Raw genomic sequence first — 15,755 nt, 5'->3', positions numbered from 1 at the left:
TTCATTATTTCTAACTGCACTACCTTTTTGTTCCATGCCACAGCAAATTTCAAATTTTACTCCTTTTAATGGCTATAATATAGGAAGGAATTCCACCTCTGTAAAGTAATTATTCTTTTCGCCTGCCTGGGAATAGAAGTGCAGGTCGTTTTATTTTTGGTCTCTTAATCACAAGAAAAGCAGTAAAGTTCTGAGCTTTGGGAACTGTTTCCTCTGATCTCTGACTGTGTGTCTGTCCCTGGCACGTGACACTGCCCCAAACATGGCTCAGAATGGAGGGAGGGACAAGTGGAAGTCCCCATGCAGCACCAGCAGAGACCCACAGCTCTTTCTCAACCCCATCAGGAGACAATTCAGGGCTTTTCAGCTAGAAAAGGTCCTGCATTCCCTACCCAGCCCTGTGGAAACAGGCACACTCCTGCATCCCATTACCTCCATACTGATCCTGGTGATGACATTAAAATGTAATAAAGCCACCAAGCAACCCTCAGCACCACCCTGGCAGCTGCTGTCCCTCAGCTGGATTTCCCCTCTCTGGGCTTAGTTATGGTGGGATTTTTCCCAAAATATAAGAGCACTGTCCTCAAGAGATACTGCCGTAGATGCACAGAGCAGTTGACAGTGTCCATGAGTCCTCATGAGACCTTCTCATTGCTGTACTAAAATGCCCCTGTAGCACCCCTGGATCTGCAGGGGCAGCCAAGCCTGACCAGCTGGGGTGGCTGCCAGCTCCTCAATCCTGCAGCTGTGCCCAGGCTGGGCCTTTCTGCCAGCATGGGTGGAATAAAAACCTTCAAGGATTAAAATAGGATTCAAATAATGGTGAGCACTCTTTTGGACAGGTAGTTGCATTTCATCAGAATTGCTTTCAAATAGGTCTGCTGGTATTTGGGAAGCTGGCTGGACACCACTGGGTCATGAGAAAATGTTATTTCATGCATGCCCTGCACAGCACAGGCGGAAGGTGGAAAGCTGGTTTGTCTCTGTGCACAGAGACATGTGCTCCTCAAATCAAACTAATTTCTAAACTAGCATTAAGGTTTATACCTTAATGTTCTTTCTCCATCCATCTGCCCAGCTTTGATCAGCCAGTTATCTCCAGTGCTTTCAGCAAGACTGCTCACATTTGAGTATCTTGCTGAATCAAGGCCTGAATATTTTGAAAGCCTGAATCAGCACAACACACATCTGCTCCAGGCTAATCTTACCCAGCAAGCCCCACAGAGTGCTTAACCTTAAGCCACTCTTCAGGCCTATCAATGTTAATCTTAAGTGCTTTGCTGATTTGGAGCACTATAATTTTCCAGAGGACATGTCCTGTGCTCATTCAGACACCAAAATTAGCCTGAAAACAGACAGGGAGGTGCAGGCAACATCCTCAATGCAGCAACCGGGCCGGATTGGCTCAGCCAGGGGCTGCATCCCTGGGATCACACCAGGCAGCTGCTGGTGCTGCCTTCAGCAGAGCATTCCTAGAGTGGTGCAGTCAGCAGCTGTAGAGATGAGGGATCTTGAGGCAAGAGGGGAGCTTTCCCCCAGCCACTTTTGCTGTCCCTCTCTGCTGGGCTGGCATCAGAGGTCTCACTCCCAGCCAGCACACCGACTTTCATAACAGTGAATTATAACTTGGCACTTCTGTTGCTCTCTCTAGTTCAAAGCCATGCTGAAACATTATCTAATTAATTCACACAATAGCCCTGGAAGGCAAGAAAGGGAGGTAGGAAGCTGAGTTACTTGCCCAATGACAAGCACTGAGTCAGTGGAGGAGTGGGAGGAAAACTCAAGGGCCCTGGATGTTTAGATCTGAGATGGCATCCTTCTTGTTGCAACAGCATTTCAGTCATTAAAAAATAGCACCTGTATATTTAATTACAATTACAGCCAACTACTCCTAATTAATAGAATAAACAGGGAGGGAAAATGTTATCCTAATGAGGACCCTCCAAAAAAAATAAAAATCACATGCTTTTTACATCTGTAGGATGTTAACCAAACCGATTAAAGAGTATAAACATGTGGTATAAGCGAAATGAACAAAACCCCCTTTTGAAGACGTACAGCAGAGGCTGCCCCACTGACAGGGCTGCTCAGATGCCACTGGTCTGGTCCCCACTGCAGGCAGCGAGGGGCCAGGCATCACAGGAAAAGCCACCACAACCACCTGCCACCACCACAGCACCTGCAGGATGAGGTCCTCACCCTCCTTGCCTCAGTATCTTTTTATTGCATAAAAAATAAATGCAGAACTGGCAGAAAGGAAAGGTATTTGTTGAAATAAAGAACAGGAAAATGTCATCAACACCCTTATAGTAGGAGAGCAGACCAATCTAGAAGAAGAAATAATAAAACAGGGATTTATTCACAGAAACTATCATTACAGAAGGTAATGGGCAATTAGAAATAGTGTTCCATAAACTCACATTAACAGTAGAAATATTGTATAAAATACATTTCTAGGTGTGAGAGGATAGAGGAGGTATGTTCAGAAATTTAATGTAATCCTTAATGTAATTCCAGAGGTCCATCAATCAGCTGGAAGACCTTGTATAAGAATACAATGTCATTAAAATATTCAGTAGTTATACACTGAAAAGGCCAACTAAAGCTTATTAACCCAAGGGAAAAAAATAGTCTGCATAGTACTCAGAATACCTGATTGAAATGGAGAGGTGAGGGTTGGGAAGAGAGAATGGAAAGACAAAGTTGCAGGAAAATGCAATGAATGAAAACTACTGCTAGAAAAATAAACTGAAGCAGCATTTAAAAGAATGTACAAAAGGGAACACTAGAAGGGGAAAATGGAGTGCATATGTGGAGAGGTTGTAGAAGGGGAGAAAGCTTGGTTTGAAAAATGTTTGTAAGAGCAGAAGAAACCCAGATCGCTACTATTGTGGATTAAGGCATTTACTGATGCAAGTTAAAACATGTTTTCTAACAAGCAATTCAAATGAAAATAATGTCATGATGCTTTGCTTTTCTGACCAGCAATTATTAAATCAGAAAGCTGTATTAGGAAAGAAGTCTTTTAGTAGGATAGAGTATCTGACTATGAAAATGTGCTGTGTAGTAGCCAACCAGCAGCTAATGCATCTTCAGCTCTGGGGCTTTACCTTTGTATCCCTGTTCTCCCCAGGGAATGTTTTTTTCAGAGCTCATACTAGGTTGGTTCTTTTGGTCTGGCCATGTCATAATGATATCCAGCCCCTGGAAGCCTTACAAGGAAGTTGGTGAACAGGGGATTGCTCTACTTTGCTGTTTTATAGCCCAAATAGCTCTCAATAATTGAACATTAGCGTGGTGGGAAAAGTACCAATGAAACTTTTATGATAAATCTTTGCCATCCTCCATGACTTAGGGTCAAACAAATAAAGACATGCACAATTTGCATGCTGCTTTTAGCATCAGCAGTTATGAAAACTGTGGCACATACATCAATTTTCCTTGAGTACCTCATTTTTCTGCCCTTCACTAACCTTTTCCTCTCCCAGGAATGGACTGCTTTTTACATCAAGCATTTTGAAGCAGGCTGAGTCTAAAGGGTCCAAATTTCCATCAGAAAACTGCTGTACTTTCAACCAAACAAGAATATTTTCTTGTGCAGTATGAGAGCCTGTTTTCCCTCCCTTGCTCACTTGGGGGTTAGAGGCAAGCTGAGCCAGGAGCTCCTCCTCCAGCAGCAGTTTGGTAGGATCTACCCTGAAATCAGAGGTCCTGTTTGCTTTTCCCCCCCTCCTCCTGTCCCTTGCCAATTCCCAAATACGACCTCAAGGCCAAGGATGCAAAGGATCATCAGCAGCTTTTTCATACATCATGCATGTGGCTAGGACAACAATGAAGCCCCTTGACAATACCCTGCCCAGCATCCCCACATGAGCCTCAGCCAGGCAAGTCCCAGCCCTCTGGATTGCACCCCCTCCCTAGGGAGAGAGCTGGCAGGGGCAGGAGGGCTGCCCCAAGGCCATCGTGCTGCCCCTGCAGAGCCCTCCAAACGTGTAGGGCTGACACAGCTCCTCCAGGCCAAGCTGCTCGCACCGAGTTTGTGTAGAAACTTGATAAAATTGCCACTGATGGACTTCATGGAGTTCCATCAAATTTTATTGACTTGGTCCTGCTCAACGACGCTGCAGTTATAAACTCCTCTAGAGGGCATGGAGAGGTTTTTGGGAGCATGTGTCTCCCATCCCAGGCTGCAGTGGCCTCCCCAGTAGAGCACCTCGATTTCCTGCCCACTGTGTGCTACAGACAAAGCCTGTGTTAAACAACCCCCCAGGAAATTAGCATTAATTAGCAGGGTGCTGCAATCCTACAAGTGACTGCCACTTATCCCACTAATATCAGCTCAATACTTTGGGAGCTCTTAGAATTTCTGACATTATTATTGGCCACAAATAAAATATAATTGATATTCTTTCAGAAATGGAAAAAGGACGGTCGGATATTTTGCAGAATTATTAATTAGTGCTAAATAAAATATCAAAGGATGAAAATAATGATGTATTTAGCAATCAAGTTTATTTTAATAGATGCAATCAGAGTCCCATGACTTACAATTTTGCCTCTAAGGGAAATATGATCATGGAGGAAAACATGAAAGAAAAAAAAAAAGAACAAAAGCACACATTTAGGTAGGGTTCTCACTCACTCCAGAGCTGTCTGTTCTGTTTGCTAGTTCTGGCAAGATTTCTGTTTTCCTTCTCAAATGACCATTTACACTTCAACACTGTTTTTCCCAGATATCCTGAGCTACTGTTGGAACCACTCAGTGCACAACAAAACCAACACCCAGAAAATCCTGTTTGTGCAGCATTTAATATGAAATTTTAAACTCTGTGAATTTAGCTGGAGAGCTCCTGTTCTCTCTGTATGTAAGGGGGAAGGCAAACTGTGCTGCAGGTGCCCGTGCAGCAGCAGCTGGGCACTGGGACCTGCCAGCGGTGGGGTTTGTCCTGCTGGGCGCGTTCAGTGCTCACAGCCCGCCCGGGCACCCCCACGACAGGGCTGTGCTGCAGGAGCACCCTCGGAGCCCCGAGAGGAGCTGGCAGCTACCCACAGTCACTGTGTGCTGTCACAGCCCAGAGCCGCTCCCCGAGCTCGGAGCTGCCACAGAAATGCCCCGCAAGGGCAGGAGAGCTGTTGAGATTCACCTACACACCTCTGCTACCTGCACAAACAACCTCGCTTCTCTGTCTACAGAAATATTTCTTCTGCCTCCAGAGCTGCCATTCCAGGTACACTCACAGCTTTCCTCCACACCAACACCAGGCACCAACAGGGAACCAGGCGGAGGAAGAGATGAGTCAAACAAAAAGCTGCCTTTTGGCTGCTGTTAGAGACTGAAGTGAGGCTCTCCTACAGTACAGCTCCTGCCTTCCTGCTGGTTGTCACCACAGCCTTTACTTCCAACTGTACAATCATGATATAATATTATACATATATATCTCACAGCATTTACTGAAAACACTCTCATTCAGCTGGATACTCAAGGGGAGGGAGGCATCTGGATGGGGAGATCTGCAAGATGATCACTGCTATCGGACTGAGATCTGCAGTAACACACACTTGCTCTCTAGTGCTCTAAGTGGCATTTGTCCTCCAAACATGGAGGCATAACGTTTGGCATAACGACCTGAACGACCAGCACTGTACAGCAGCATTCTGACCTAGGTAAAACATGCATTGCAACACAGTCTGGCTGCTTAAATGATGAAAACTTCATTTACTGTCACTGCTTCAAAAGCCAGTGGCCGTAATAACTCAGACACACAGACAAACCAACCTGTTGCATTCTCCAAGTGCTGTTCATCACAGTCAGAAGACTTTGCTGACTGACCTCAGCTGAAGACCAGGTCCTGTGTGGATCACCAGATAACAGCAAGCAGACTGAGGTGGATCTGTAGCAGAAGTGCTTCATCAGGTGCCAAAGCTGGGGTGAAATACTTCACCTTCATGTGGCCTTAAAAGCCAGGTAAAACTGGTCCCTGAGTAATAAACTGCATTTACTGCACTTGAGCAGAAGCCTGCAGTTCAGAGCGGTGTGTGTACTGATGTTGTCTACAAACTTCTGTTTTGGCCACATTCTCTATACAGTGCTCTATCACTCATAATAATAAGGAAGAATACACATGGGATGCACATTTTAATGTCCTCATGGGCTGTGGATCTGTTACTGATCTGATACTGGAGAGAAAATTGCTTTTGGTAGTGCTTTTCCTGGTTCTTGACAGGGCAAAAGAACTTACAGGAGGTCCAGAGCTCACGTGTTGGAGAAAGGGCTGCACATATCCTTGTTGCACAGGCCCTCTCCCCACATCTCCGACCCAGGGAGTGGGCTTTCCTTAGCTTTGCTGGGTGTGTGCTGCTGACTGCTGTGTTTTCCTCCTGCTGCCCTGACCTGGGGAGAGCCTGCCAAGTGCCTGCCTGTCGCACTGGGAAGATGAAAAGGTGGATCAGACAAAAGAAACAGGAAAAGCATCTGAAAGCCAGAGACAAATAACTGCTGGTGAAGCTTCATATCTGTAGGGTACAAGAACGCTGCCAAATACACATTACCCAAGAGTTTTAACACAATTTATTTTATGCTTAAATAATCAACTAGATCATCCAGTGTTTGTTGTTTTCATACATATGTAATTAGAGCTATTATCAATGAATGTTGTTTCCATATGAATATAATCAACAAATTAAAGTATTTCACCAAAAACCAAATAAAAATGCCCTTTAAAACACAGCAGCCTTAACAACCTAATATTACACTGCTAGGATGATTACAGATGATTGGCTTACTGAAAGATTCTACATCTTATAGCCAGTACACAATACAGTAATAATTTTACAGCGTGCTGCCAGTCTATTAGCTAATAATTTCTCTTCAGTTCATTTAAAAATATCCCAAACTTGTGCTCCTTAGAGCACCAACCCACTTCTAAAGCTGCAAGCATTACCCCCATTATAAAGCAAGAACAGATAGCACCCCCCTCCCCATAATGCAACTACTGTATATGTTATGGGTCTTAGGTAATTTCATTGAAAAATTGGCAACAGCAACAAATATTAGATGAAGGGCTTTGTGTTTACAGATAAAATCTTATTTTTCATGTTGCGGTATAGTGTTTGCAAAACTGGAAAAGATTTAATCAAAATAAGGTGAAACACATGCATCAAAATATTAGTACTCTGAAGAAAAATTTTCACAGAACTACAGAATTCCTCATTTTGGGAATCATTTAAATTTGCAGCAGATTTTAAAGATTTTTTTAAAATCAAGCTAGCGATTTTGCATATACAAACATTATAATTGCTAATATACAAGAATCTGTGAAGATACACCCAGAATATCCCTGTAGGTGCAGCCATTTGAGACACCTAGCCTGTTCAATGCATTTGCAATATTCTGTTTGTGATCGAAAAGGCAGTGCCTTATCAACATTTATTCTATTTTGTTAGAATTTATACAGTGTTATTTATTTACAGCAAAACTATTGATGTTTAAAAAAGAAACAAATAGTGTTTTATACCCTGACAGTTTGGGTCCAAGAAAAATAAGGCGAGCTGTTGTGGATTTTAGTATTTTTAGTGTCTTTCCATGGTTTAACCATTTTGTCTTGCACATCCTCTCTGGCCACAGGAATTTATTTCTTTTGAGATGACATCAAACTGCTTGAGAGAAGCTGTTAACAGCATGGCATCTTGTATATACACTGCATTGTAACTGCGCACCCTCCAATCCTGTGAATGAACGTGAATTTCCATGCTCTGTAAATTGGCTCATGCTAAATTAATTTTTTTGTTCGGGATTTTTTTTTTGTTTGTTTTTTCTTTTTGCATAAAAACCATGCGGTTAATGTGGGGAAGCAGCAAACACACACACACTTTTATAGGTGGATGTTTAATTCCTGTTGATTTTTCTTCTGTGAGTGTCCCTCTAGAATACTGGCAGTAAAAGCACACTGTGGAGAGAAAACAGAGAACAAATAATTTTAGAAATGCCTTGTTAGAACCAGTTTCATGCCTTTCCCTGACTAAATAGAAATGTAACTGGCATGATAGAATTCTGCAATAGGCTAAATCAAACAGTTTCTAGGTAGGCAATAACATTAGCTGAGCTCTAGCATGAGGGGGAAAATGCAGCTGCAGATGTCCATACTGCTCAAAAACCGATTTACAGATATGTTTGTAGCACACTGCATTTCATCACCCTTAACATGGCACTGGCTCATCTGATCCAATAATAACAAGGAATAGGTTCCTTTGTTGTGGAAGGAACAGCATTATCTCCAGATGGAAAGAGCTTCTGCTTCCACAGCACGTCTTTCCTCGTGTGCAAGCATCCCCACAGTAATGGAAAACCCTCTCTCCTTGCACATCCACCTCAGCCAGTTGCTCAGGAAACATGACTGGCAGAGGCAGGAATGCAGGGGGCAGCCTTTAGGATCTTGGTGAAGGACAAAAGCAAGGATAAGGAGCAGGGATCCATCAGGGATCCGTCCTCAGGGCAGCCTGCTCGGGAGCGTGGCCGGCACGGCACCGGCAGGACTCAGGCTGCACGGACATGCCTGTTTACTAATCAGGTCACAGGTCCACATGCATTCCCCAGGAGCGCTTGCAGTCTCCTTCTACACTAAAGCAATCTGTCCTTGCCCACATCTACAGTTGTCATAAATCTGTCCTGCTGTTCCCATTGCTGCAGTCACGCCAGCTCACACCGTGCTGCCCTGCACACAAGAGTTCTTGGCTTCACCTTTTAAGCTACGCTTCACAGTGGGCTTATCTGCAATGGTGACAGGGACATTTTCACAGCAAAACCTAGCTAACATTGTGATTTTTTCAAAGAAAAGAACCACTTCTGCCTGCCCAATAGGATTTTTTTGTCTTTTGTGGTTACAAAGCAAACAGTTTTTCTATAAAATCCCCTGCCTGTGCAAATACATCCACTTCTGCATCCAAATGAAATGTTTTTAATGAACTCTCGACCAGACTCACAACTATTTAGCGCACATTTGGTCATGCTTATCATATCAAAGTTTGGAGCACAGAGATTCATCTTAGAGGACAAAGTTCCCCCTGGAGCAAAGGTTCATTATCTAAGGCAGACTCTCTGTGTTCCTCAGAGACTCTAGCATGGAAGACTTGCCTACTCAAAATCACAGGAGAAATGCATCAGCAGTCATGGGAGCAAATCTGGTTCTGAGGAACTTAGACTCTGGCTTCCTGAAGGTCAGACTCTCTTTCATGTATTAGACAAGGACTGCCTTATTTATGAAGTTTTATTTTAAAATGAAATGCTTTTCCCTTATTCTCAGTGTCTTTTGCATCAAACTTCTTTAGCTGCACTATTTATGGGGTTCAATGTCCCATCATGCCTTCAATGCCTGAATTTACACATTTCTGCTGCTTTGCCCCTGCAGATTGACAGGGGAACAGCATGGGACTCAACCTGGGACACTATTTCACACAAGCAGTGCCATTGCTTTGGCTTGCTTTACTCCCATATCCCTGAACTCCATAAAGGGGAAAGCTGTGTCAAAAGAATCACCTCCCATTTCCGAACAATGAATATTTTATGAGTATGTTGAGCACCAAGCCACGTGAAGCTGTATTATTCTATTAGCACACACAGGAGGACTCTCAGTAAAAATAGGAATTCAGGTGAATGAAGTAGCTGCTTACCAGATTCTGAAATCACACCAGTCACCTCACAGAGCTTGCTGCTTGGGGCTTGATGCCATAAAGCCCTCAGCTAGATCCCACACATTGAGTGCTGTTTGTCTAAATGTGTCCACTCACATGCACAGGGCACCTGTAGAGCCAGAAGGCTGCAGGGGCTACTTCACATTGCATCAGTTAGAAGGGACTGGTGACTCAAAAAAGACTCTGCTTCTGTCTGCTCTTTTCCTCACTATTTGGTCTATTTGCCATGTCCTGTTTATTCTGTTCTTAAATCCTAAAGTCAATTCTATACCATATGTACAGAAAAAGGACAATACATAGTCTTGCACTTCATAAACTCTTCCTCTGTCCAATTCCTGAAACCAAACAAAGCTAAGAGAAGTTCTGAGCAGAAAAAGACTTGTCCATGATAAACCTACAGGCTTGGAGCCATGACTGATGGACTAGCATTGATAGAACAGACGGGCTCCTCCCATATTTACAGGCACATCTCTGTGTGACTGTAGCTGTGTCAGTGAGACAAAGCAGCCTCTGGCTTCAGGACGCTCCATCACATCTTTACAGAGTCCCCTTCAAGGGTGTCTTAGTCTGTGCATTTGGGTTTAGCTTGGGAAGCCCTTATACCATCAGCTGTTGGCTTGCTACAATCATTAAGAACTGCTGGATCAATAAAATTCACAAGAAACAGTTGGAAGGGATTATTTGTTGGCAAATATTGAGACACTTCAGTCACGAGGACTTTGACTTGCATAACTGCCCTCAAATCACATGTCTGACAGTGGAAGAACCATTTCACTCCTAGGTTTGTGTGCAGCTCCTTTATTATTTGTGTTTAAGTTTTCAGGGGTTCTGAAAACAGTTCTATGGATTGTAGACACTAGACACTGTAAAATTCCCAGAAATCTTGCACATGCCTGAGTATTGCTTTGCTTTATTTTCCGAGAAGTAAAGCTTAATTTCTATACGTGAGCACAAGGTCATTTTCTGCTTACAATATCAAGGGCCAGCTATTCAGGTCTTCAGCTAGAAAGCAAAGCTAGAGTAGCAGAGGCAAGCCTTTGTGCAGCCTCTGTTCCCCATGTTGGCAAAAAAACCTTCAACAAGGGAAGAAAATTGATCACACTGACCGTTCAGTGGTCGGCTTTCAGCTTTCATGAGTAACTTTTCTTCTCCACATGTCTGACTTCTTTCTTTGTCTTAACCTTATAAGCTTCTCCCTGCTTGAAAGGAAAAGTATAAACATTAACACAGTCTGCAGAGAGAACTCGTAATTGTAAACCAGTTTCCAAAACAGGATACAGATTTTGCTGTAACAGGATAAGTAAAAAGCAGTTAAATCACATTAACACTTCATTTCAAAGATACACACAATCTATTTATCCACTCTGCTGAGCTGCAAAAGCACAGGTCTGAAATATCATCTTCAAGTAGAAAACACAGCTCTACAATTTCAGCCTGACCCCTGGGTTGGAGTGCCCAGCTGGCAGTCAGTCCTTGGCAGAGCCCCTGCTGCCAATTGCAGCGGGAGCTGGTGCCACTGATAGGGAAAAATCCCCCTTCCCAACCATCCTCCTGGGTCAGCTGAATTGGTGGGCATTCCCCCAGCAGCGGCTGGGGCTGCTCTTATGATGTTTCACAACGTCTGTGCTTTAAAGTGAGCAGGTTAGTAATGGAATAAAGGGAGGAGGAAGAAAGCCAGCAAAAACCACCACTGAAGCAGCACAGAAGTAAAACCAATGAATGGCAAGCAGTGCAGGTTTCAGTGTCTTTAAAATATCATACCCCAAAATAAAGTTCATCTTTGCTCATTAAAAGTAACTCAATAATCATCTAAAAATAAATTCTCCAGTAATCACAAGCCTCACTCACATCAGAGAAAGGCATCTGTTTATGTGTGGCTATGGGCAGAGTTTACCCCTCAGGTGATCTGCATTGATGTATTTGTGACTATTCGTAGTTTTCAACTAATCTAATCTGGTGCAGGAAATTGAAAATGTGTACCCCTTGCTGGGCAGGATTTTTTTTTCTTCATAAACAACCAGGAAAGAGGGAATGGAAATAAGTTCGTTTCCATTCTCTTCTGTGACTTATGTGCCCCCCGCTTTTTTTTTTTGGTCAGAAAATAAAGGGTATTTGTTGTCTTCCCTTCTGAATCTGTTTTCACTCAGACAAGAATTTAATTTGCCCCAATGACAGTTTTACTCGAGCAGAGACGTTGTAGAGCCATGTGCTGGGGAAGAAGGCACAAGCTCCTCTGAAGCCATTTGTTTCCAGAGGCGATATCCGTTCCCCCAAGGCCTCCTTGGGACAGATGATAGCTGAGGCACAGCTTGCCCACTGAAGCCCTTTCCAAGAGGGGCTGGGGTGTGCAGGCACACAATAGTCCTACTCTTCCCACTATCAGGATGATAAAGCTGGGCACAGTCCAGGCCTGCAGAAGGCTTCCAATTTTGATCACAAGGGACAAAATCCTGCCTTGGTGCCTGCTTGTAAAGGATACCATTGCTTGGGTATGTTCCTGTTGACCTGCATCCTGCAAACCCTCCGCCACCAGCACCAGGGGTATCACACCAAGGTGAGTGAGAGGCTGCTGGGATCAAACTGCAGCTCATTCCCTTGGTCTGGTGGAAAGGCCACACAATCCACCTACAGCTGTAAGGCACAGATTCTGCAAGAATTCAACCAAACACACAGAAACGGCTCAACTTGATGGCACAAACCAGCCCCAAAGGCATGGCTTAGACCCTCTGCCTGTTTTACAGAAACAGACCTTGATGTCCCGTGCTGACAGAATTCGGGCAGATCCCCTTGACGCCGCCCTGGCCCATGATCCCAGCGCACAACTTGCCAATAACTGCAAGCACCGCACTTTTTGCCAAGGCTTCTTGTTAAATGCAAACCTCCAGCCCTTTAGCAGCACTTTCTAGCAGTCAACACAACCCTCTGCGCCTACTGTTATTTCCTGGTAGTCCCCGTTGCATTACCATTTCACCAACTTTCCTCTCGTGGGGGATAACAACACGTCTTACTACCTTCCGGGTGATCTGTGGGAAGTAATACACGAAAAGTATCGATTTTTTTTTTTTTTCTAGATTCTAAAGGGAGAAAGTATGTTAAAAGAAGTTACTTGAATGCAAAGACTCAGAGCAGTGATGTAATTCATGATTACTTTTCTTGTGATGACGTTGCCTTCTTCGTCGGTAAACTGTTCCTCTGTTACAGATTCACCAGGAATGTTTTTTGCTTCCTCACCCTAAAGAATGTGTTATAAGATTAGCAATAGAGCCTATATTCTGTCAAACCCACACATATTTCCACACCAATCCAAGCAACAAGCACATGCTAGCTTCGACTTTATGTAACAGTTTGCTTTATGTCACATTAACTGTATGAAAGCTTTGTTCATTTAACAAGGCTCATACCTGTGCATTTATTCTACAAAACGTTTCCTTAAAGCCTGTAGGGAGCCTCTAGCACCCTGCTCTTATTAACTAATGCATGTCAGGAAGCTCTCTGGGCAACAAAATAGAGTGGTCAATCTGAGTCCTATGAGACATCCTTAGCTTTTCACAGCTTCTCAGTGCTTGGCACATGCAGAAACATGGTCTAACATAGCGGAAATTTGGGACCTAAAAGACAGCTCTGCCTATAGCTTGCTAAACACAAGGCCTTAAACACAAACACAGAAGACAGACAGGACTTCTCAGCACTTGTAAAACGAAGGAAGTTACCTTATGTGACACTTTGCCTGGCATGGTGCCACCATGCTGAGGAGCCTCAGCAGCCCAGTCCATGACTTACTGAGATCAGCAGTACTCCAGCCATCACTTCTTGTTGTACCAGCAATTTATAGGACCAGTGTAAATAAATGTAAAAGCGGTTTCCTAGCTGCTATGCCAGTGACTTAATTCCACTTAAAGGAATTATTGCTAAAATCATAAATAAATGACATTACTTTAGCATCTGAGCCTAGCTGGTAGTCATGAACTTATGTTCCAAAAGAACTTTGTTAACTTTACCTCATAAAGTCATATTTCCAAATGTGGGTGCTGAAGCAAGCACTACTTTTGATGCTTCAAAAATATCCATTGTCTGTGCTTATATATTTCATATAAGTAAGGCAAACATAATGATAATGTAGTTGGCCTACATATGAAAAATTTCGATTTGTAAATTAATAACCCAGACAAACAAAAAAATCCTTAAAACTTTTCCTCTCCCCTCATCCTCAACCCACTATGGAAAAATTAATACAAGAGAGAGGAAGCAGAAAGAAAACACTTTATAAAATACATTATAACAATATTAATTACAAAATAATATTTGAAAGGAGACTATTACAGCTTTCATAATGCTTCGGTGTACTGAACAGCACAGGGGAAATAAAGTTTCTATTTACTGTGGTCTGCATGCTACATAGTTGTCTACATAAGCTCCTGGCCCTCCTTTATAATAGACAAACATAGTGATGCCCTGTGCAATTTTTAAAAACTGTTTTCCCTACTAACACAGTTTTTTCAAGATGTACAGCAGCTTTTTCAAGATGCACATTGTAACATTGGGATTGTAGACTATTTCTAAGCTCTAAGCAAAACAAACTCTTCTTTTTGTTTACAAGCCATTTGAGGTCTTTTCTAGCCAAGGTTTTCCATTTTCCTCACCTGTGGAGAATGGCAGCAGGCGGGAACCAGGGTGGAGTACTGCAGAGCAGAGCCCCTGGCTATGCTTGTCGTTCTTCACATGTACAGAATTTCTGCTGGTTCCCATTGAAAGCTGTACTGAAGTCACCACTTGATAATTAAGCAGTGGAACCATTTCAGACATCTTTTTCCCTAGGCTCTCACAGACTGTCAGCAAACTTGCTGAGCTTTGGTGTTTCAGAAAGCATTGCCAAGAGAAGGACAGGCTCCACAGCCAGGTGGATTCCACTGCATCGGGACATATGGATGAGGTCCTGTGCCTGAGACACACCTAGCTGAGGTACCCGGACCAGGGAACATTGGTGTCCCTACAAAAGCACAGCAGAACAAACAGCTACTGAAGCCTTCAGATGGAGCCTGAAAAATTCATTCCCCAGAAGAAGAAGCGACACACCTGCCTAAGCACGCAGCAGGCTCTGTGCAGGAGGAGGGAAGCGCGAGGCTGGTCCCTGCGGGGAGCGGGGCCCCAGCAGCAGCCGGCTGCTTCCTTTCCCACGAGGGAGGCGGCAGAAACGAGGGACAGAGACTGGGTACAGGGTTTGGGAACCGAAACCTGTGGGTTTTCCTACTCACAAAGACACGGGAGGGGGAAAGATGGTTCTGGAGACTTCACACTTTAATCAGATGCAGAGCAGATGGGGAACTAGCTGCACAGTTTCTTTCCTGGCCTTCCATGTGTGGGTTCAGAGACTCCTCAGTGGGCTCCACACAGTACCCCAAGGGGCAGGACAGAACCCTGGCACAGATATCCCATGGAGCACAGAGGTATGGAAAGATCCCCTCTCATGAGTAAGATCTCCAAAGCCACTACAACAAAATCCATGAAAACCAGAAATAAAACAACACCGCCAGCAGCAAGGTCACCAAACTTCTTGGCACAGCAACACCACTTAGATGTACTTGGTTCTTTGACTCCTTACTGCAGCGATGAGCAAGGTCATCCCTTAAAACAACCTAGTGAGAATTACTGTGTTCAGCTTCAATGGAAATGAAAAGTGTACTGCTGCACTGAAAGATGTCTCCTGAAAGAAAATGCAGTTTTAAAGGTGTGGTGAATCTTGGGTTTTAATTAGCTACATGCTCCTTTAAGCACAATTTAAGGATAAATGCTGTAAATACTCAGCAGTCAGTGCACATGAAATCCAGCTTTCACAATTCTCTTGCTGGTGGGTAGTTAAACAAATTGCAGGAGGGATCACAACTGGCAGGAGGTAGATCTGATTTACTGACTTTTCTAATCCTATGCAGTTATAAAGACGGATATTTGCTAGGAGAAAAAAACCTACCCACTGGCAATTTTAGTTGTAACAGCTCAAACCAGCACTGGGTTAGAATGGCACACTAGATGACCTTTGTCAACAAAAGCTGTTTTGAAACACTAAGCTGGTG

The 15,755-nt window shown here is 43.7% G+C and overlaps 1 protein-coding gene across 3 annotated transcripts in view; it reads right to left on the bottom strand.

Moving 5' to 3' along the window:
• Window positions 1–6,550: 6,550 nt before the first annotated feature.
• The window catches only part of ANK3 (ankyrin 3), a 308,301-nt gene continuing 299,096 nt past the window's right edge, over window positions 6,551–15,755 (bottom strand). For 2 of the 3 annotated variants that reach the window (XM_056494940.1, XM_056494941.1), the window contains 2 exons: window positions 10,794–10,883; window positions 6,551–7,946 (listed from right to left, as the gene is read on the bottom strand). In XM_056494940.1, coding sequence (XP_056350915.1) covers window positions 10,818–10,883 — 66 coding nt within the window. In that variant the 3' untranslated portion in view covers window positions 6,551–7,946; window positions 10,794–10,817. Of the gene's footprint in view, window positions 7,947–10,793; window positions 10,887–15,755 lie in introns of all 3 variants that reach the window. The other variant, XM_056494942.1, reaches the window with a different exon arrangement.

This window comes from Oenanthe melanoleuca, chromosome 6 (assembly GCF_029582105.1).
Source record: "Oenanthe melanoleuca isolate GR-GAL-2019-014 chromosome 6, OMel1.0, whole genome shotgun sequence".
NCBI lineage: Eukaryota > Metazoa > Chordata > Aves > Passeriformes > Muscicapidae > Oenanthe > Oenanthe melanoleuca.
Note: the sequence above shows the minus strand (reverse complement) of the source record. Positions and strands in the feature narration are given on the sequence as shown.